At 47.4% G+C, this 23,316-nt stretch overlaps 2 protein-coding genes across 47 annotated transcripts in view; one reads left to right on the top strand and one right to left on the bottom strand.

Annotated features, from left to right (window-relative positions):
* The window catches only part of SMC1B (structural maintenance of chromosomes 1B), a 69,868-nt gene extending 65,368 nt beyond the window's left edge, over positions 1–4,500 (top strand). For 3 of the 5 annotated variants that reach the window (XR_010155919.1, XM_003317304.6, XM_515195.8), the window contains 2 exons: positions 2,919–3,029; positions 3,905–4,500. Coding sequence is in view for 4 of the 5 variants with exons in the window: in XM_003317304.6 (XP_003317352.2) it covers positions 2,919–3,029; positions 3,905–4,006 (213 nt within the window). In the remaining variant the exon portion in view is untranslated. Of the gene's footprint in view, positions 1–2,918; positions 3,104–3,904 lie in introns of all 5 variants that reach the window. The other 2 variants (XM_063807607.1, XM_054675608.2) reach the window with 1 other exon arrangement.
* Positions 4,501–6,601: 2,101 nt separating this feature from the next.
* The window catches only part of FAM118A (family with sequence similarity 118 member A), a 31,908-nt gene continuing 15,193 nt past the window's right edge, over positions 6,602–23,316 (bottom strand). For 13 of the 42 annotated variants that reach the window (XM_054675625.2, XM_063807631.1, XM_016939384.4 and 10 more), the window contains 6 exons: positions 20,216–20,437; positions 17,876–18,004; positions 15,896–16,181; positions 13,240–13,272; positions 12,211–12,294; positions 6,602–8,173 (listed from right to left, as the gene is read on the bottom strand). In XM_054675625.2, coding sequence (XP_054531600.1) covers positions 8,154–8,173; positions 12,211–12,294; positions 13,240–13,272; positions 15,896–16,181; positions 17,876–18,004; positions 20,216–20,437 — 774 coding nt within the window. In that variant the 3' untranslated portion in view covers positions 6,602–8,153. Of the gene's footprint in view, positions 8,174–11,993; positions 12,295–13,239; positions 13,655–15,895; positions 16,182–17,875; positions 18,005–20,215; positions 20,438–23,316 lie in introns of those variants that run through there. The other 29 variants (XM_054675614.2, XM_063807610.1, XM_054675613.2 and 26 more) reach the window with 6 other exon arrangements.

The raw sequence follows: 23,316 nt of genomic DNA, 5'->3' as shown, positions 1-23,316 counted from the left end.
CAAAAGAATTAAAGTTTAAAATCCTACCTTCCCAGTTTTTATATCTATTTATTTATTTGAGACCAGGTTATGAGACTGGCTAATTTTTGTGTTTTTGGTAGAGATGGGGTTTCACCATGTTACCAAGGCTGGTCTCAAACTCTTGGGCTCAAGAGATCTACCCGCTTCAACCTCCCAAAGTGCTGGGATTACAGGCGTCAGCCACCACACCAGCCCTACTTCCCAGTTCTATCAAAATGTATCCAATAATTTACTGTACTTGAGCATGATCCTGTTTTCAGTCTTTGAGAGAATGAGAGAACTAAGGAACAGTTTCACACTTAGGAGTTGAATTTCAGTCAGTACTCAAGGATCAGTGGGTAGATACTCAGAGCCCACCTAAAAGAGCTGGGCTCTCAGCCCAAACAAATTGACAGTGACTAGATTGAATTTTGGACATGAGAGTGGGGTCTGCTATGGAACATGAACAAAGGATGGAGGCAAATCCTGGCAGTGCCCGACACTGCCCAGGGGAAGGGTAGCACCGGCCTGCAGAGTTCCCAGTATCATGGTTCTGCTACTGGGGCCATTCATTCTTGGAGATGGGTGAATTAGGTTCTCCTGGTTCTGATTCCAGGCCCATCCATCTTCTAGAAATGACCAGGCTTTGCATTAACGGCTGCTTACAGGGTGGCTGCTCTGGTCATGCTGAGAGATGTATTTCTCATCATTTACTTATAAATTGGCATTCTGGGCCAGGTGCGGTGGCTCATGCCTGTAATTCCAACACTTTGAGAGGCTGAGGCGGGAGGATCACTTGAGCTCAGGAGTTCGAGACCAGCCTGAGCAACATAGTGAGACCTTGTCTCTATTATAAATAAATTTAAAAAGAAAAAAAGAAATAAATTGGCATTCTGGTTTATAACCTAGTCTTGTGAGTGATGTTAAGGAGCCCATGGCTGAGAGATGTTTTCAGTCTCGGGGTACCACCCAGTAGGTTCTGCACCTCTGAAGCTGACCTCCTTGATTTCTTACTCTGTTGAGTCTCATGTGAATTGCCTGGGTAGCTGCAACCTGAGGTACCTTCTGATGGCATGAATGTAGTCTTTGAGCATTTCTCAAATTGTATTCATCTGAGAAAATCTCTTGAAGGCCCTGCATTTTTAACATGGCCCAGGGATACACAAGAGTATCACATCAACTCCATACCCCCAAAAAGTCTCTGCCAGAAGCTTCATGGCAGCTGGGAAAGGAAACAGGACATGGTAGCAGGGGAGGAAACAGGACATGGTAGCTGGGAAGGAAACAGGAAAGAAGAGCATCTTGAGTTGTCTCCCGAATGGCAGCCAGCGTGCATCAAATGACTGGACTCCATGGCGGACTCATCTGGGAGAAATCTCCCCTTAGGAGGAGAATTTTCGCACTTTATATCCCACATTCTGTGAGGGGAAATCTTGGTGGCTATCTTTTTCTTGGCTGTATTGAAGGTATTTGTTTGAGGAAAAATTAGATGTTTGCATTGGTGGCATCTCCAGGTACTAGGTCTTACTTCAGACTCCTACTAGTACCCATCCTATGTATTAAAAGCTCTTAATTGCATTATCCCTTTTGAGATGTATTTTTCTGACACTCCGTTGCTGAATTGAGTATGAGCAGTTATGTAGTATGAAGAACTATGAAGCACCCTCCACTCCCTCTTGTGATCAGGGTGCCCAACAGGTAACTCTCCAGGAAAAACGCATGCCCTGCATCTTCGCATCCTATCTCCCCTTCTTTTCCTATTATGGGCCCAAGACCTTTTTTCAGCCCTGTCATAGTGGCTACTACCATCGCCTCTAATGCTGGAAGTTCCTTCTATGAATTCAGCCTCTTAGAGCAGTTTCTTTCCTTTCTCACGTAAAACATGGCCACTCATTCCTCAATGGAAGCTACCATTCCTACTTCCAGAGCTTGTGTCCACAGGACCTTTGGTGCACATGGAGAAGACCCATTCTAGGCCCTCAGAGAAATCCAGGAGTTGGTATTACCTTTGTTAGACTGTTGGTAGTTTTTCTCTTCTTGGGGTTTATCACCATCCAAGCTCTGAGTGGTTTGTTCACCAAGACTCATCTCTATTGAGTCCATTTTGCACTTCTCATTTCCTTGGAATTGAGCTTCCTTAGGGAACCAGAGTTCACCTCTAACCAAATGACCTGATTATGGATTACGAATACATATATAATTGCCCTGTTTTTCCTTTCAGGCTTTGAGTTGGCAAAATAGGAAGGTGGAAATTATTTTGGATTTTTGCTCTTCTTGTTGTTAGATGGAGTCTTTCACTCTGTCGCCCAGCCTGGAGTGCAGTGGCACAATCTCGGCTCACTGCAACCTCTACCTCCCGGGTTCAAGCGATTTTCCTGCCTCAGCCTCCCGAGTAGCTGGGATTACAGGCACCTGCCACCATGCCTGCCTAATTTTTTTGTAATTTTAGTAGAGACGGGGTTCACCATGTTGGCCAGGCTGGTTTTGAACTCCTGACCTCTGGTGATCCGCCTGCCTCAGCCTCCCAAAGTGCTGGGATTACAGGTGTGAGCCACTGCGCCCGGCCTGGAGGTTATATGTTTAAATACCAGCCCTTTTTCACCCTTAAAAAATACTCTGAGTGGTAGTTTTTTTCTTGTTATAAAGGCTGATTACCTATTCACATCACAGTATCTTAAGTTGGAGCTTTATTCTTTAAAATATTCTTAAAGTTTTAGATCATAGGTTTAATGAAGTTTATCTCATTTTAGAATCTATTTCCATTTCTGCAGTTGTTGAGGATTTATTGAATTATTGGAAAGGTGGATAAGTCCTCGTCACCTAAACTGACCAGACTCAGAGACATGCAGAATTACTGTCTCCAGAGCCCAGACAAGGCCTTTCCTTCCTAGTGAAATGTGTGTTTTTATTTCTTCCAGGTGTCAAGTTACATCAAAGAGCAAACTCAAGACCAGTTTCAGATGATAGTCATCTCCCTAAAAGAAGAGTTCTATTCCAGAGCCGACGCGCTGATCGGCATCTATCCTGAGGTAAAGACAAATCAGAGGGGAGCGTACCCAAGTTCTGTTCCAGAGCTGGTGCGCTAATCGGCATCTATCCTGAGGTAAAGACAAATCAGAGGCGAGAGGAGTGTACCCAATGCCAACTTCCCTTAGTACCCTGACAGCCACCGGGCTTTCCTAATTAAAACTTCCAAATGGAGTCTAATGCTGAAATGACTTTTTAATCAAATAAGATTAAAAATAACTACTGGTGCTTTCCTAGACAATACATAGAGATTGAAGATATATTTTAAGTGAAAAAAGCAAATGGAAAATTGCAGAACAGTAAGTAGGATAGTTTTGTTTCGTGAAATAAGTCCATGTTAATTTACATGAACTGTTAACATTATACTTCTTATTTCTGTAGTGTTTCAGTGTTTTAAGCAAAAACAAATGCACTGTGGTAGAGCAAGGAACCATTTATCCTCCAAAAGTATCAGAGGACAAAACAAAGAAATACATTAGAAGTTCCAAGTTGTATAGTAACTTCTAAAATGTGAACACACTTTTCTCAAGCCATTGAAAATACTAACCTGAACTCATGAAGTAGAGCCACTAGTTCAGGTCATTTGGTTTTGGACAGTTAGGATTTACTTCCTGAATTTTCCTTTAAGCAAAGATAAAAATTTACCTTCCTGTGCCTACAGAATGTTAGGGGACCACCTGGAAATATAATGCATAAGTAATGGAAATTCTCATACCAGGTAATACCAAAAAAACCCACAACCGATATAAATGCAGATATCTTACTAGGTTGAAGAAGATTCCTTTTGAATGCAATTCTAGACTCACTAATGGCTCTTACTTTAATAATACTTTTTCCCTAATTAGGGGAACTTTTAACTGTCTTCTCTCCATTTTAGTACGATGACTGCATGTTCAGCCGAGTTTTGACCCTAGATCTTTCTCAGTATCCAGACACTGAAGGCCAAGAAAGCAGCAAGAGACACGGAGAGTCCCGCTAGGGGCAGTCCTGCAGCAGTCACCTGATCACTGTTCAGTTCCCACTCTAATACTCACACAGCTCCTCCACAGGAGACTTCTGGAGCAAGCAGGACCAGCCTGGTGCACCCTTTAAGAGAAACCTTAGTCGTTCTAGCCAAAGAGGCTGTGGCTCACTTTAGTTGAGTGTTCAGACCTCATTCTAGTAAGGGAAAGTTTTCAGTGAGAGCTGGTGTTAAATGAGTTTTTAAAAAACAAACAAAAGGTACAATTTTGTACTATAATTCTAACTTATATTTTGAAATAAGCTAGTCTGGTTGGAAAAATTTTGAATTCAGCTTCATCTTCACTCTGATCTTGCCTTGCACCCAAGTAATCTTGAAGGGAACTTCTCTTGGTTTTTAAACATACTAGTTATAAAATTGTTAATAAACTGTTGAACCTGGCTTTTGGGAAATTGTTTCAGAGAAACTATGTTAGTATTGAAAATATCAATAAAAAATGTTCTAATTTCAAATGTCTCCAATGTAGAATTTTAGAAGCCAAAAATATTTTAATGGTGAAATTGAATTATGTCTGTTTCAATGCAATCTGAATTTTTATAAATAGAATCTCTGTTACGGAAATATTGAAGAATACAGAGTTTCTCAAGTGACAACTGACTTCTCCACTTACAAACGTTATTATGTGCAGAAAGCTGCACTTTCACCACTTCATTTCCACTTCAAAATGGAACAAGACAGGCCTGGAGCGGCAGCTCACACGCTGGTAATCCCAGCACTTCGGGAGGCTGAGGCGGGTGGATCACTTGAGCTCAGGAGTTCGAGACCAGCCTGGCCAATGTGGTGAAACCCTGTCTCTACTAAAAATATAAAAATTAGCCAGGTGTGATGGGGTGCACCTGTAATCCCAACTACTCGGGAGGCTGAGGCAGGAGAATCGCTTGAACCCAGGAGGTGGAGGTTGCAGTGAGCTGAAATTGTGCCACTGTGCTCCAGCCTGGGTGACAAAGACTGTCTCAACAAAAAAAAAAAAAAAAAAAGGGACAAGAAAATTCTGAGGTGGGCTTCCACTTCAGACTGCTTTGGGCCCAAGTGCTAACCAAGGAGTAGCCTCCTGAGTAAATGTATCCGTTTTAACAACACTGTTTCATGTAATAACAGAATGCACTCTGTGAGGAAGAAATCAAATCTCAAAAAGATTTGGTTCCTTCCTGGAAGGGACTTCCGGTACGGTGAGATAGCTGACCTCTATGAACTGCAGACAGCAGAAGCCACTCTATTTGTCCTCCTTTTTCTTTTTTTGACACGGAGTCTCGTTCTGTTGCCCAGGCTGCAGTGCGGTGGCACGATCTCTGCTCACTGCAACCTCCACCTCCTGGGTTCAAGCGATTCTCCTGCCTCAGCCTCCCAGGTATCTGGGACTATAGGCATCTGCCACCATGCCCAGCTGATTTTTGTATTTTTAGTAGAGACAGGGTTTCACTACATTGGCCAGGCTGGTCTCGAACTCCTGGCCTTAAGTGATCCACCCGTCTCAGCCTCTCAAAGTGCTGGGATTACAGGCGTGAGCCACCGCGCTTGGCTGTTCTCTTTCATAACTTTGACTTATAGACTGTCAGTGATCCCACCAAGTTCAGTCATTTCTGATATAACAGAGCATGCCCAGTAACCTAATTTAAGGGCCACAGCACATATTCAGGCTTTGTTGAGATAGTAAGGAGGTTCTTAGCAGGTACTTGTATAACTATTTAAAATGTAACCATTTTATTTTTATTTTTTTTTAGATGGAATTCCCTCTGTCGCCCAGGCTGGAGTGCAGTGGTGCAATCTTGGTTCACTGCAACCTCTGCCTCCTTGGTTCAAGTGATTCTCCTGCCTCAGTCTCCCAAGTAGCTGGGATTACAGGCACACGCCACCACGCCAGGCTAATTTTTGTATTTTCAGTAGAGACAGGGTTTCACCATGTTGGCCAGGCTGGTCTCAAACTCCTGGCCTCAAGTGATCCGCCCCCCTCAGCCTCCCAAAGTGCTGGGATTACAGGTTTGAGCTACCTGCCCTGTCTTAAAATATAACCATTTTAAAATGTAACAGCTACTCTAGCTTGAGGCAGTAAACAGCAGGGCCAACTTTGTTACCTCCTGATGTGATGTTTCTCACGGACTAAACTATACACAACCAAGTGCACTATGCTGGAGTTGCCTTTAATCTATCAATCGGATTGGAATAAACTTTACATTCTACAACGAGCATACAACAGAACTGACTAGATACATCCATGTGGTACAGCAACATGGCTGTGTCCTCCAGCAGAGCACACAAAGCTTTTCTTAAAAATGGGCTGTAATGAGCTTTACATCCTACTGCATAGCATCCTCTATGCTTGTAATTCTGCTATACCCTGTGTCTGGCCAGCTCTTAGATTCAGATATTCCCTGACTGCACTTACTAAATGACATTAAAGAAAAATTTATAATGTTTGCTTTTTAAAACATTTAAATACATTCAAGTAATCATTTAGTTGATTTCACAGTTGGGTGGCAACTCAAGCTAAAAATTCTCACTAAATAACATTCTAGCAAGCTTTGGCATAACTAAAGAAACACTGAGCACACAGGGTTGAAGTTAAAATTTTATTTATGGCTGGAGTGGCATAAAAGATTTGTTTTCCATGCTTCAAAAAGAAAAAAAAAGTTTTCAGGGCTTCTCTCCCTCCCTATGCATCCTACCCTTCTGTTTCCTGTTCTTAACTTTATCTGTACTTATGGGAGTCATCAATGGGGAGTGTCACAGGGCTTGGCAAGAAATGTCACATTGAAGATAAGTGGCCTCAAACTGAAACCAAGCAGGGCTGTTTGTTTCCAAAGAGAACCCTCCACTGTAGGGCCGCTCATGCACCGCCACAGAAACCTCTGCCGGGTCACAGTCAGAGAAGCTCCCCGGGCACCGGCAGCACACTCAGCACAGCCGTTTCATGTGGGTGAACCTGAGAAGGTTTAAAGTGTTGCAGGCCCTTTTCAAGTTTTGTCTCCCTCACTCTCTGCAAACTCCCTTAATGTGGGCCATGGAAGAGAATTTTAAGAGACAGTAACAGAAAGACTGGATCTTACCCCAGAGAATAAAGACTTGCAAAGCCTGGAACTTATGATGTTTGAAACCTGGTCTTTCGAACTTGAGCTATCCCGGTTGTCAGTCCCACAGTGGCCATGCACAATGCTGGCCTGGACTGAAAAGGGCCTCTGGCTCCTCCGATTTCAGTTCTTAGCAATATCAGACCTGTGTTTCTTTGGAACAGAAGTTACTAAAACAACCTAATTCCAAAGAAGCCCTTTTGATCCAGCTGTTCTCCCTAAAAACATTTTCGCTAGCGGGTTCATTCTTTACTATTTAACAGTGGACCTTTAAAACGTACCTTTAAAATGCTTTCTATAGTAACATGTTGCCACATACAAATTATAAAATGTGTTTATTCTGCTGGGCACAGTGGCTCATGCCTGTAATCCTAGCACTTTGGGAGGCCAAGGCGGGCGGATCACCTGAGGTCAAGAGTTCGAGACCATCCTGGCCAACATGGTGAAACTCCAACTCTACTAAAAATAAAAAAATTAGCTGGGCATGGTGGTGGACGCCTGTAATCCCAGCTACTCGGGAGGCTGAGGCAGGAGAATCACTTGAGCCCAGGAGGTGGCGGCTGCAGTGAGCTTGAGATCGTACCACTGCACTCTGTCCTGGGTGACAGAGTGAGACTCTGACTCAAAAAAAAAAAAAGTGTCTATTTCGTATTTTCTCTTTGGCAACTACTGTTGCTTGGACAGTCTTTACTCTTCCCCTTTTATTACGAAAAATACCACCTTGACAAAAGAGAGCCTGTCAGATGGGAACGGGAACACCAGGTCCATCCCTTCCCACGGATTCTGGTCCCTGAGGTAGCTATCCATCAGTCCTTGCAAAGTCCACCTGAAATGTGTCCGCGTCACCCTCCTGCATAGTTCAACACACAGGGGAGCCCTCTCACCCAGCCTTGAGGGCCACATGCCCATGTGGCTCTCTTGGTGTATGTGACGGTTTCGCAATCAGAGATCCACGTGGAGTTCTCCATACATTCCTCTTCGTTTGGGCACTGTGGTTACAGAAGGCTAGTTTTCAAGTTGCAGGTTTTACTGTAAAGATTTCAAGACCCTCCAGCATCATCTGTTTACATAAAAGAACGAAATGCCCAAGGGTTAAAGTCCAGCTAAAAGAAGTTATTTGCAATAGATTTCTATTTCAGAAACTGCTTTACAATTGTTCTTATGTACGGAAGATTTTGAAAACCCCTCCACAATGGAAACAGTAGCCACTGTCTGGAAATGACCTTGTGTAATTATCAGTACTATCAGGGGATCAAGCAAATGATGACATTACATTTGCAACGATCTGTGGGAATCTCAATCCATGAACATGGATGCTCTTTTATTTCTTAGTGGACTGAGGATGGGGCAATTTCAACAAACATACAGTGAGAGCCTGTTGGAGGTATGGAGAAGAATAAGCCTGTCGATTCCTCTGGGATCCCCAGGCTTGGCTTCTCTCACCCACATGCAGGACAGGCCAAGGCTTTCTGTACAGCAGAGGCCAGGAGCTTCGCCCTAAGGAGACATGACTGGGTGGGGAGAGCCGGGGCTGCAGGTGCAGGTGATGGCATCTAGGAGCACAGATCTCACAGGTATTGAAGAAAACCCCTGCCCAATGCTCCACAGCAAGGTCTACCAGGCAGTAGGCTCTACCCGCGATGTGCACACCAGTCAGAGGTAGGCCACGGGGGGACAAAATCTATGTACACACAACAGCAGCAACAGCAGAAGAAAGCCAATCTATTGAGAATAATCGCCCAGGCCTTCGTTCTTGTCAGCAGGCACTGGAGGAGCCCAGATATGCAGAAAACAAAACAACGAACATGAAAGAAAGTAGTGGAAAAGAACCACCTACCCCGGAGGAAACAGTTCACAGAACACCAGTTTTGTGTTTTGTTTTTACTTATATGATGGTTCTACTAGCTGAACTCACAATCCAAATATTTGCAAAAAGATTTCAAACAGTTTGATCCAAAACAATATCAAAATCGAATTCTCTAAAACGTGTGTGCCCCCAAGTGCATTTGAAGTTGTATAAAACTATTATTATTATTTTATCTTTTTTGAAACGGAGTCTTGCTCTGTCGCCCAGGCTGGAGTACAATGGTGTGATCTCGGCTCACTGCAACCTCCGCCTCCTGGGTTCAAGCAATTCTCCTGCCTCAGCCTCCTGAGTAGCTGGGACTACAGTAGGCGCCTACCACCACACCCGGCTAATTTTTGTATTTTTAGTAGAGACGGGGTTTCGCCATGTTGGCCAGGCTGGTCTCGAACTCCTGACCTCAGGTGATTCACCTGCCTCAGCCTCCCAAAGTGCTGGTAATACAGGCGTGAACCACTAAGCCCAGCCAAAGTTGTATAAAACTAAATGAGAGGATGTCGAGTCTGTGACAGCTGCCCCTCACAGCTCTCCCACAAGGACCACATCAGCTCACTCTCATCTTCCCTGCCCCTGGACGGCAGGACGCTAGGGCGCCCCCACCCCCTGCCGCCAGCCCTCGCTTGTGCTATAATTCACTCTGCAGGTGGCCCTTTTAGAACTGCCTTATTTTACTTGACTAAATTTGCACTCACTAAGAATCTTTATAACATGGACTATTGCACATGGTCCCTGTGGTGGTGAAGCAACGTGCAGGGACATAATACTGCTCCAGCATACCCACTGAAGGATTTAAACGTTAAATGAAGAGGTAACTGATAAGCTGGATGCTTCGTAGCTCTCAGAAATTTTGGGTGGACTGCTATATAGATATTTAAGAGTGTTTTACTTTGGTTTACTTATATAAAGTACTAAATATAAACTCCTATGATATGGAAATCCTCTCTCAATGTTTTCAGGAATGTAGTAGAGTCAGATAACCAGGTTGACTTCTGTCTCCAGAGTTCTCGCAGACTTACAACAGCAGATGCTCTGAGAAAAGGTAACTAAGAAAACAAGAGCTTGGCCGGGCGCAGTGGCTCACGCCTATAATCCCAGCAGTTTGGGAAGCCAAAGTGGGTGGATCACAAGGTCAGGAGTTTGAGACCAGTCTGGCCAACATAGTGAAACCCCATCTCTACTAAAAATACAAAATTAGTCGGGCATGGTGGTGTGCGACTGTAGTCCCAGCTGCTCAGGAGGCTGAGGCAGGAAAATAGCTTGAACCCAAGAAGCGGAGGTTGTGGTGAGCCGAGATCGCGCCACTGCACTCCAGCCTGGGCAACAAAGCAAGACTCTGTCTCAAAAAAATTAAAAAAAAGACATCAGAGAAAACTTAAAAGATGGTGGAAATCAATCCAGGCAATCCCAACTAGTATGACTTCCAGAAAGGGAGAACAGAGAAGATGGAAAGAAGAAATAAAGAGAATCACAGACCATTCCAGAACTGGAGAAATGGAAGAGGAAAAAGAACATGTGAGTAAGGCAGGTAAAAAAGTTTTCCACCTAAATAGATCCTCATTGAATTTCTAATCAAGGGAAAAGAGGATCCTAAAAACTCCCAGGAAAAAAAGCAACGGGTACCTTCAAATCACTGGGAACAGGTTCCCATCAGACCCTCTTCATAGGAAACCTGGTCGTCAGACAGTGGAGTCCGGGGGAATCACAACGGAGAATCCCATGCCAAAACTCCCGCGAGCATGAGGATGGCACAGACACCTGCAGACACATGGCCCTCAGGAGGCGACCCCACACTGGGGTCTGCAGAAGCGGCCTCGGGAGGTACTAGCAGGATGGATGAGGGGCCAGAACAAGGGAGACCTAGGCCTCCATCTCAGAGAGAAGGAGGGGAGCTCCGGAGGCAGCAGTCCCCAGCGGAGCCGACCAGGAGAAGGTGTCCTGGGAGATGTGGGGTGGCAGGATGAAGAGAATGCATACTTTTAAAAAAAAAAAATTTCTTATTCAGTTCTGAAAGCTGAGGGAGTGCATACATTTAAGAATATTGGGAAACGTTAGTTTTTGGAACACAAAGGGGAAAGAAGAACCTAAAAACTCCTCAAAAAGTAAGAAGTAACACAAATGTCTTCAAGCCCCAATATTAAACAATAAAAATTGGGAGAATGGAATATAAGAACAAGCCACATTTGACCCTGACATTGAGGACACATCCGCAGCTGGCAGAGGCGGCGTGGCACTGGGCCCATGGACACAACACACATGCTGCAGCTGGCACAGGCGCCGTGGCACTGGGCCCATGGCCACGGCCACAAGCTGGCTAAGCAGGAAAGAACACTGACGCTGTTTTCATCAAGTAAATGCTTTTGTTTGCCAACTTTTACAATCAACCTACAGACAGACTGGGGGTCTCATTTCCTTTCTGTCCTGTCACCACGGAGACCGACAAAACGGGGAAGCCAGCGGGCTAGGGGGTGGGATACGCAAGTGGGGGCCCATCCAGCCCAGGCTTCGTGTTGGGAAGTCTGGCTTAAGTATGTTATTTAAAGAATGAGAAATAACACACAGCACTACGCAAACCTGGGAGGAGGAGGAGAAGGGGAGGAGAGGGAGGGACCGGCACGAACAAGCGAGATCGCCCTTCATAGTGGCAACAGAGAGGCCTATTCAAATACACTGTTTAGATAAACAGTTCAATCACTTAAATAAATCTTAGTCTGTAACAGAGGCAACAAAGCTCAAATGAGTTAAAGTGCTTTTCTCCAGAGACTCAGGTGACATGCATCAGGCTAGTGGTCACCCTTGGGGGCTGGAGGAGGCTGGACAGTGACAAGGGGTGTCCTGGCAATGCTGCTTCCTCAACTGCGTGTGATTAGATGGGAGCGTTCACTTTGCAAAAATGCACTGAGCTGACCTTATGTAACTTGTGCGCTTTTTATTCATCTTTTTAACTTTTCTTTTTGGAGAGAACACCTTCTGCCCGCTGCACCTTCTTAGTGTATGTTTTCTCCGTAACATTTTTCTAAAGAGGTACCAGTAGCTCTGGGCAGGTGGAATTGGGTTGGGGTGAGAGGTCAGGGTCTCCGCTAAGTCAGCCTCCTGTGCTCTCTGGCCCTCACAGAACGTATGCACCGTCCTCCCACCATACGGCCCGGGGCATTAAAGCGCAGCACGGTCCCTGAAGATGCCTGCCAGCAAGAGAGACCTGAGGCAGCTCCCCACAAAAAGAACAGACACAATACCAGTATCTGATTGTGTGCGTTTTTTGGAAACTTCAATTCCATTCTCTTCTAACTTCCTCTTTGCACAGTCCTGGCATGCATTACCTGAAAGAGAAGAATTGATTAAGAAGCTTGTTTATTGAGAATCCACTCGCCAAGGCACAGTTCACAATGTGACCTTACTGAAGCACTGGCCAAGCAGACCCTGCCATCCACTAGAGATGACATCAACCACGCTGCGGCTTCTCTCCAAAGAGAGCCACGCTTCCAGGAGGCGCATTTCAGTGAGAAAGCAAGTGTAATGAAGATGTCCTTTCGCATGGGAAGAGGTGGCAACGGGGAGCCGACTGCGGCGGTTTCACACTTCCTGCACCACTAACATGGATGTGAGGCGAGCAGCTCCCACATCGATGCGCGTTTTCCCATCTGTGAACGCGCTGGGCCGAACAGCCAGGGAAAACAGGGCTGCGCACAGAGGCCTCCGCGCCACTCACCAGAGTCCCTTTTACCCAAATGATTCGGCAAGGGGAGGCACCTGGTGCCCAGCTCACACACAGGAGGACGCTCATGGCCACCGAGTCTTGTTAAATTTATAAACAGGCAGAATTGAGCCCAGCAAGAAGAGCGTTCACATTTCAAAACAAGTATTAAATAGGAAGCTTCTGTGTGCAAGCTCAGACCCGTGCAACGAACATTTCGGAAGAGCTGGGTCATTCTAAGGCACTGCATCTGGCACCACATGGTATCACACAAATAGAACCTGTTCCAAGTCCCATCACTCTTGGTTCTAGGGCAAGAAATTATTCTCAGGTGCCAGCTGGCCCACGTGTGATTCGGCTGTGCTTCCTCGTCAAAGGGATGGCTTTTAGTCTCTTGGTGTGGCAGGGACCATGCTAAGGCATGGCTATTTATCATCTTCAGTGGGGCTGTTTTAATACAAGCTAATTATTTAAGGTGAAAAACAAACGTTTATGATTTTACAGTTAGTGACAGGAGACAATGGAATGTGTAGGCAAAAAACAGGCTGGCAAGAAGAAAGATCTGCTTTACCCAATAATGTGGTGCTGTCCACGCGATCAGCATCTGAAGGAGAGAGAAAAGCAGTCAGTGGAGCCGAGACACCAAGAGCTCGTCCTCCTCGGCCACCCGGAGGCAGTGACTGGGAACGGCAGGGACTGGGAACAGGCTTCTGGGCAGGTCCGGACTCCTGCGCTGCTCGCTGCCCTCACCTCTACCTCCCAGGCTTGGCGCGAGGACTCGCTGAAGGAGCCAGCTGGCAAAGGCAGCATGGTGTGGTGTCCGCGATCACTAGCATGACTGTCACTGTCATGGGCCTCCTCTCCCATCAGGAATGGCACTCCATGAATTCGAGTACAAATGTCCTTCATGACACAGTCACAGATTAAAACTCCCAATGACCTTGCAGTCTTCTGGCAGCCTGTCGAATCCACTTGCCTGCCCCAACCTGGAAAGGGAGGCTCAGTGGGACAGAAAGCTGCTCAGCCCCACTCTAGGAGCCCGAGCACATGCAGGGTTACTCTGGGTCCTGTTCTTCCAGGGAGTGTGGGGGTGGAATGAGAAGCGGCGGACGGGGGCAGAGATGAGAAAAGCCCGCTGCCTCTCTGCAGAGCCACACATGTGGGCCGGTGCCAGGATGCACCAAATGGTGTATTTTGCTCTGCAGTCAGGCCAGGATCCCAATCCCAGCTTCAAAATGTCTGGGCACGTTATGTGCCTGTGCCAGCTCAGCTCATCTCGTCTATGAAATCATCTACTTACTAGCACTGCATGCTGCCATGAAAAACCAAGTCAGGTGAGAATATGGAACTCCGAGCAGAGGGTGACACATGGCAAGCAGGAGCTCTTTTCTTCTGCCCTTAATAAGCTGTTGCCCTAATTATACTTTTATTTATGGAAATGGAACTTACATTGGTCCATTTTGCTAATTATTAGCAATTCTGAAAAGAAATGATAGTGGTTAAAAAAACAACAAAAACTTTAGCGATTGGATTATCTGTGCATTCTCTGGTCTCCAAGTTCACAGCTGGTCACATATACCTGCCTCTGTGGCTAACCTCGTTCTAGTGTGTGGTGAGTGTGCCTGGGTTTCCTGTTACAATTAAACGAGCCAGCACAGGCCTTTCCAAGCTTGCCATCATCAATGTTTTATGATGCCAGACTTGCAGCTATTAATTCCCTTATGTCAAGATGACCAAGTTTAAGAATTTCTCACTTACCCTGGTCATTCCTGATAGATGAGCAATTTCTCAAAAGGGCCAAGGAGCACACTTAAAAGAGGTGTTGCCTTCAGAACAGGGACAATACATTACGTGAAAAAAGAAGTAAAGTGTTCATGAAATCATTCTGTGCTTGTGAAGTTGTAACTTTTCAACTGCAGTAACAGGACACAAATATGAGATATCTGCGTCTTTCAAGTGTTAAGTATCACAACTGATAAAGCTAGCCTGGTAGTTTTCTTTCTTGGTTAAGGAAACCTGAAACAGGAATAAATGTGTCCAGCTATACATGTGTGCACAGTTGTAAACTTCAAAGTTACTGTATTTTTTATTTTTAGAGACAGGGTCTTCCTCCGACGTCCAGACTGGAATAAGTGGCCTGATCACAGCTTACTGCAGTCTCTAACTCCTGGGCTCAAGCGATCCCCCCACCTGAGCCTCCAGAGTAGCTGGTATCACAGATGTCCACCACCAAACCCAGCATTTTTTTTTTTTTTTTTTTTTTGGAAACAGAGTCTTGCTCTGTCACCCAGGCTGGAGTGCAGTGGTGCGATCTCGGCTCACTGCAAGCTCTGCCTCCCGGGTTCATGCCATTCTCCTGCCTCAGCCTCCTGAGTAGCTGGGACTACAGGTGCCCGCCACCACGCCCAGCTAATTTTTTGTATTTTTAGTAGAGACGGGGTTTCACCGTGTTAGCCAGGATGGTCTCGATCTCCTGACCTCGTGATCCACCCACCTCAGCCTCCCAAAGGGCTGGGATTACAGGCATGAGCTATCGCGCCCGCTCCAAACCCAGCTAATTTTTAAAAACATTTTTGTAGAGACCAGGTCTCCCTATGTTGCCCAGGCTGGTCTTAAACTCCTGGGCTCAAGCAATCCTCCTGCCTTGGCCTCCCAAAAAACTGGGATGACAGGCGTGAGCCACGGCGCCCAGCCTGAAGTTACTTTGAAGTTCTAGTTACAGACTGTCACTAGGACACCAATTACTCCAATCTTCTAATTTTAAATTACAGAGGCAGTTTTAAAAAATAATAACGAAGACTGGTGAATTTTAGGGGTATGTGGGTTCCATCAAAAAAAGAGAGAGAGAAACAACTGGAAGAGCCCTGTGAGTTTTGTACTTGAAAAGTGAAGACAGGCCAGGCGCGGTGGCTCTCGCCTGTAATCCCAGCACTTCAGGAGGCCAAAGCAGGTGGGTCACCTGAGGTCAGGAGTTCGAGACCAGCCTGACCAACATGGTGAAACCCTATCTCTACTAAAAATACAAAATTAGCCAGGCATGGTGGCGCATGCCTGTAATGCCAGCTACTCGGAAGGCTGAGGCAGAATCCCTTGAACCTGGGAGGCGGAGGTTGTGGTGAGCCAAGATGGTGCCATTGCACTCCAGCCCGGGCAACAAGAGCAAAACTCTGTCTCAAAAAAAAAAAAGAAAAAAGAAAGAAAAAGGAAAGTGAAGCCAGATCCCATACCTGGGCTTTGCTGTTTGCAGATCTGAGTGGCAAGGTCTTGCACATATCCTGGAAAGTGGTCAAAACAGTCCCCGTAGGATACAACTTTGATTCCGTGCAGAAGCATATCTGCCTGATGCTTAAAGAAATGGTCTTCATTCTCCTTCAGCACAAGCATGTAGTGCTCCAAATCCACCTTATTCGGCACGGAGTAAAGAAAGAGGGCCTGGAATATCTGATCACGAAGGGTCTCCCCACAGCCCACAAACAGAAAGGACTTGGTGCGGTATAAGTTCTGGAGGACTTCCTAGAAAAGGCCAGTGAAGAAACTGAGTGCTCATTTGAAGGACAGCAAGAGCTTACAACTAACCAAGTCACATGTGTGTGCTTTTACATCACTGCTCCCTGACAGGCGTTCCCAGGGCCACGCTGAGGAGCACAGTTAGAAGGACAGTATCCTTCCCGACATGGCACTCAGGCCACCCCACAGCAGCAGCCTGTGGCAGCAAAGACCAAAGCTGGGCTGAGCCTGCCTGTCCCCACCTAAGCCAGGGTAACTGGTCTTTGGCCGAGGTGGGTGGCAGTGCACATGCCCCTAACAGCAAGGCCAGCCCATCGCCCACCCCACACACTCACCAGTGCAGTCACCCAACTCAAATCTTCTCAAATTGGGTACAATTTTAAATTATTAAAACATAAAATGAGGACAGTAAATGTTTTCAGTTCAGAATTATGCACATAAAACACCCTGAAATTAATGTTGATCTCAGTGGGCCATATGTGGGAATTCTTGCAGGGGTGGTTTTGCGAATGAGGGCAAGAGAGCTGAGGAGGGGATCAGTGACCATGACTGACGGGGTCAGGTGGGCACAGGGAAAGCAGATTGCATGGGGTCACTCAGGCAGGCAGGAGGGAATCGCCAATTCAGCTAACCAAATATCTCAGAGAGGCTCAGTCTCAGCCCAGGTATTTCTTATCACCAAGCAGTATTAATGATGCAACTGAAAAGCATCTGCCCAGTCACTCATCTGCTGACACCTGTCACGGCATGACACCGGCCCAGGGATGAGCACTGAGGAACAGGGCGCCTAGCTGTGTGCTTGAGGGTAAATCCACAGACACCGAGTTTCTCAGTGCTTACCAGAAGCACAGCTTTTCCACACTGCATTCTAGGGCATCAGGAAGACCTCACAGCCGGGAGTAGGGGCACACACCTGGAGTCCCAGCTACTCGGGAGACTAAGGCAGGAGGATCCTTGGGCCCAGGAGTTCAAGGAAGCAGTGAGCTTTGATCATGCCACTGCACTTCAGCCTGGGCCACAGAGCAAGACCCTGTCTATTTAAGAAGAAGAAAAATAAAAACCTCACAGAGAATGAAGTTTTATTTACTTTTATTTATTTATTTTTTTAGAAATGAGGTATCGCTCTGATGCCCAGGCTGGAGTGCAGTGGTGCGATCCCAGTTCACCATAGCCTCTCCCTCCCGGACTCAAGCGATCCTCCTGCCTTGGCCTGCCGAAGCACTGAGATTACAGGCATCAGCCACTATACCAGGCCAAAAATGAAGCTTTACAACTACAGGAAGGAGAGCAGAGAATTTCAGACCAGAAGAAGCCTGGAAGAACAAGGACAACATTCTAGACTGCACGGGGCCTATATGTCATGCTGAGGAGTTTCACTGTATACCTGGGCAGGTGAGAACCACCAAACGGCCGGGGCTCCTAGAGAGGGTACAGGCAGATCTCTGCTTTGAAAGGAATCATGAATTCCTTCCTCTAACAAATGTTCGCCAAGCATCTACTCAACATGGAGGCACCATGCGGGACCCCAGAGACACAGACGAGGACAAGAGACGTGGCCCCTCCCTCAGCAACTGTGTGCAGGGCCGACCTGAAGGGCACGGACGCCTGGAGCCTGGGAAGCCACTCGACTGCAGCCAATGGCCAGTGGCCACCAGTAATCCCTGAGAGGACGCACCGATGCTAATTAGGACGGGCCGTACCATGACTTCTGCGTCTTGAGTGACGTCTTTATACCCCGATGGGTCCAGCACCACCCCGCAGGGGTCCGTGTAGAGGCCGTGAATGTGGAGGACGCCGTACTTCATGTGCCCTCTTGCCCATTCAAGGACCTACCAAACATCAAGCCAAGAAAAAGAAACACATCCTCAAACTGTTTCAAACAGAGAGAAGAAACACTGAAAATGGATTCATAGTTTTTAAACCTATCTTGGAAAGAATCATCGAGAGATGCTTCACTTTACACTTACACCTTCAAAACCTCAGAGAAACTCGGTTGTGAGCCCTAGCTATTCCCATCCTACGACGGTACAGTCACACCTGTAAAACCTGAGAGAGGATCGGCTGTTAGCGCCAGTCATGCTGGTCCCATGATAGCAAAAGAGCTTCTGGGTGGCTCATACCTATAATCCCAGCTACTCAGGCCAAGGCCAAGACTTGAAGCTCAGGAGTTCGAGACCAGCCTGGGCAACAAAGTGAGACCCTGTCTCAGGGTGGAAAAAAAAGGACTTATTTAAAGACAGACAGTTACATAGAAAATGTCTTTAACACTTGAGGTTACAGCAAACTGTTAAGAGTGATTACTTTAGGTGGGCTATGGGGACTTTCACTTCTAAGTTATATGTTATATTTTAATTACTGCTATTTCTGTATTACTTCTACACACCCAGAAAAAATATATACATATGTATGTGGAGAAAAGTATTTATCAAATGGCTAAGTGCATTCCTTTCAGTTCAAGATACAGAACGCAGGACCTTATCAAGATACAGAACACGGGACCTTATAAAGATGCCCATCGGGTCACTGTCAAGTCATCTTCACCCCGGAGCCCGCACAGCAGCAGGTGGAATGGACACAAACACCAACAGCCCTGCTGCCATCACTGGGTGGTGAGCCAGCTGGCAGTTCTGTTTATACAACTGGCTGTCTGTTTCCAACAGCAAGCCCCAGCAGTGGGGACCGTGTGGCTCAGACGCAGAGAGCAGATGTCTACCCCATGTCACTACCGGCAGGAGTGGGTGCCTTGGCCCTGCCCGCTCCCCTCAGGCGGCCCTGCCCCCGTGTACACTGCCCCGTGCCCCGTAATTCAGTTTCTTTGTACACAGAGCGGGGCCAGGGCCTTACCTCACAAGGCAGCCCAGACAACACAGGCAGCAGTGTTAGTTATGAATAACATAAGCAGACACACAAAGGTCACAAGTGTGTCACAAAAGAAATATCAAGAGTCACATGAAACTATGCTCAACCTTTAGTAACACAAGAAATCAATGTTGAAAATTTCAGCTATCAAATGGACAAGGTGTATTTCATTTTGTTTTTTAATAACACCACGTGTTGGCAAGATACAGGAAATGGATACTCCCACACTCAGCCACCACCGGGAGTGTAACTGGTGCTCCTTCTGGAAAACAATTTGGTAATTTACATCATCAGTCTTTAAAACATTCCTACCTTTTGACCATAAAACTCTTCTAGGAATTCATCTTGAAAACAGGACATAAAAGTATGAGGACCCTGTAGTGTTATTTATAACTGTAAATATATGCTAACTGATATAGTTTGGACATCTGTCCCCATGCAAATCTCATGCTGAATTGTGATCCCCAGTGCTGGAGGTGGGGCCTGGTGGGAGGTGCTTGGATCACGGGGCAGGATCATCCCTCATGGCTTCGTGCCATCTTCGTGACAGTGACTTCTTGAGAAATCTGGTCATTTAAAAGCATGTGGCACCACCCCCCTGCCACTCTCTCTGTTGCCATGTGGCATGCCTGCTCCCACTCTGCCTTCTGCCACTATTGGAAACTTCCTGAGGCCTCCCCGGAAGCAGATGCTGCTATGCTTCCTAGACAGCTGTGGAACCGTGAGCCAATTACAGCTCTTTCCTTTATATATTACCCAGTCTCAGGTATTTCTTTTTTTTTTCTTTTGTTTTTTGAGACAGGGTCTCACTCTCTTGCCCAGGCTGGAGTACAGTGATCTCAGCTCACTGCAACCATCTCCCTCCCAGTTCCAGCTATTCTCCTGCCTCAGCCTCCCAAGTTGCCAGTGTGCCACTTTCCATTATTACTTTTTTTTTTTTAAGAGAAAGGGTCTTACTCTGTCACCCAGGCTGGAATAAGTGGCATGATCATAGCTCATTTCAGTCTGGAACTCCTGGGCTCAAGCAATCCTCCCACCTCGGCCTCCCCAGTAGCTGGGACTGCGGGCAGGCGCCACCATGCCTGGCTACTTTATTAGTAATTCACTGCTACAAAGTGAAAGCAGCTCCCAGGGCACAGAACTCCCCGCACCTGCAGGCTGCCCGCACCCCCAGCCCATACCTTGGTCTTGTCCTTCAAGTCCAGAGACTCCATGGGCTTGTTCTGCTGCTGGCCAAAGATCTCCAGCAGGTTGTCATAGTTGGTGGTCAGGACCATGGTGCCCCTGTCCATCAGGCTGAGGATCGACTGCAGCACCAGAGGACTCTGGATGTGCTGCTCCAGGTCGTCAAACACCTCCATCAGGCAGTCCTGGAAGAAGCTGGGCTTGGCATCGCCTGTGCGCTACAAAAAGGTGGAATGACAGTTACAAAAACATCAGCTCTTAACAACTACTGAGCACCTAAGCAGGCCATTTTCTGGGTGCCAGAGATACAGCAGCTGAAAACAAAGAAAATCTGGCTTCACAGCGTGTGCTGCAACTCCAGAACAGGGGGACAGGGGATGCACACGTGTAGCACGCCACCGGTGACGCTGCCACGGGAAAGCACGGCAGAGACGGGGGCAGGCGCTGTCAGGGGAGGTGGACAGGACCAAGACGCTAGGCAAGCCTCTCCGAGAAGAGGGCATCTGAACAGGGGCCTGAGGAGGTGAGGGCTCGTGGAGAATGTTCTAAGCAGAGGGAAGAGCAAGGGCCACAGCACTGAGGTCACGGCTCAGGTACGTCCCAGGTCAGCAAGAGGCCACTGAGGCAGGAGAGGAGTGAGGGGAAGAGTCGGCAGCAGAAGCAGATGACCTGGGCCTTGAGGACCACAGTAAAGACTCTGGCTTTCCCTGAGCGCTGCACAGTCCCAGTTTTCTCTTTCTCGGTGGTAATGAAACAGCGTGTCTTCGTGGCACCTTCAATGAGGCGGGAGGCAGTGTTTCTTTTTTCTTTTTCTTTTTTTGAGATAGGGCCTTGCTCTGTCATCCAGGCTGGAGCACAGTGGTGCCAGGACAGCTCACTGCAGCCTCCAACTCCTGGGCCCAAGCGAGCTTGCCACCTCAGCCTCCCAAGTAGCTAGGGCTACAGGTGCCACCACCACACCCAACTCATTATATTTTTAAAAAAATTTTTTAATTTAATTTTTTATATTATTTCATTTTTCATTTTATTATTTTATTTTTTGAGACAGAGTCTCACTCTGTCATCCAGGCTGGAGTGCAGTGAGTGGCACGATCACGGCCCTCTGCAGCCTTGATCTCCCAGGCTCAGGTGATCCTCCCACCTCAGCCTCCCAAGTAGCTGGGACTATAGGTGCACACCACAACACCTAGTTAATTTTTTAATTTTTTTTTTTTTTTTTTTGAGACAGAGTCTTGCTCTGTCACCCAGGATGAAATGCAGTGGCGTGATCTTGGCTCACTGCAACCTCCCCTCCTGGTTCAAGCGATTCTCCTGCCTCAGCCTCCTAAGTTGCTGGGACTACAGGTGCGCACCACCACACCCAGCTAATTTTTGTATTTTTAGTAGAGATGGGGTTTCACTATGTTGGCCAGGCTGGTCTCAAACTCCTGACCTCAGGTGATCCACCTGCCTCGGCCTCCCAAAGTGCTGGGATTACAGACGTGAGCCACTATACCCGGCCTAAATTTTTTTTTTATTTTTTGTAGAGACGAGGTCTCGCTATGTTGCCCAGGCTTATCTTGAACTCCTGCCCTCAAGTGATCTGCCCACCTTGGCCTCCCAAAGTGCTGGGATTACAGGCATGAGCCAGCACACCTGGCCCGTAGTGCCGCATATACTCTGAGAGACACAAGAGGATCAGGACTGAGGCCTGGCCTCCGGAAGCAGCCTCAGTGTTTCACCGGTGGCCTTGACAGGAGCTGCCTCCAAGGGGCCTTGACAGCCAAAGCCTGGCTGGGATGGCTTCAAGAGAAAAAGGAAGGGCTGGTGACAGCAGATGCAGCAACCATGCGGCAGAGCTTTGCTGGGAGGGGACAGAGAGGCGGGGTGGGGGCGGGTTCGGGAGGACACAGGGTCCCCTCTGCCCGGCTCCCAGCCTCATTGTCACCCTCTGCCTCGGCACCTGGGTATCAAAATACCTCCCCTAGCCCTCTGTGCCTGTTCGTGTTGCTTGGCCGGCACAAGAAAACCAAGACTCACAGGTTCCCACTCATCGCCACAGCTCTTCTGACTCTCCCACCACCCAAACCCTCCCACTGTTCCCAGGGGGTCTGCTATCAGCCAACGCCCACATCTCCATCATCTCCTGGGAATGCTCACCTTCTCCCCGACCTGAGACCTGGCTCTATGCATCCCTGAGACCCTTCCTGCGGGCTCCCCTGCACTCCCTGCACCGATGAAGGTGAGGGCTGAGTCTCTCCAGCTGTGCCGTCATAATTTGGGGTGATTCTCAAGTCCGCTTGGATGATTCTCCCTGGGATCATGGCCTCTAAATTCCAGCCATCACTCTCCTCCAATAGTCCTGGTCCATCTCAGCCATCCACACATACAGCCCCCAAGGCCTTATCATTACCAAGACCTGGATCCTTTCCAGAACCTCTGGGCCAGCTTCCCCTGTCCAACCACTCCCTCCCATCTGCCCACCTCTCTAGCACCCTGGCTCCCAGGGAAACTTCAAGCCCATTGAGGCCCGTGAGCTACTGACCCCACTATCACCGACCAGTCACTAGCTGCCCTGCTGTCCTGCCTTCTTCCATCAAGCAGCTTAGAGTCTACAATGGATCACTACAACTTCCCCCAATACACTTGCAAGCCCGTCGCCCTTCTCTGGTGTTGCTGGAATTCCTGATGCAACCAACTCTCAGCTTCCCCCGTGCCTGTTCTCTGACTCTCAACACAGCTGTGTCGACGGCCTCACCTCAACACTTCCTGATGGAGGTTTTCAAAAACACGCAAAAGTGAACAGAAGAGTTGAATGATGCTCAACTACTTGTTTTCAAGACAAACGATTCTCATTCTAGACAAACAGTCTCTCTTCACCTGAAGGACAACAAGGGCCCTCAGTGCTGCCCAGCGACCCCACTACCCTTCCCTGGCCTCCCTTCGACTCCTCCCTTCTTCTTCCTATGACGGGTGAGCAAATGTTGTCTACAAGGGCCAGAGAGAAAATATTTTGAGATGGAGTTTCACTTTTGTTGCCCAGGATAGAGTGCAATGGCACAATCTTGGTTCATTGCAACCTCTGCCTCCCAGGTTCAAGCGATTCTCCTGCCTCAGC

This window comes from Pan troglodytes, chromosome 23 (genome assembly GCF_028858775.2).
Source record: "Pan troglodytes isolate AG18354 chromosome 23, NHGRI_mPanTro3-v2.0_pri, whole genome shotgun sequence".
NCBI lineage: Eukaryota > Metazoa > Chordata > Mammalia > Primates > Hominidae > Pan > Pan troglodytes.
This window is presented reverse-complemented; position numbering and strand designations above follow the sequence as displayed.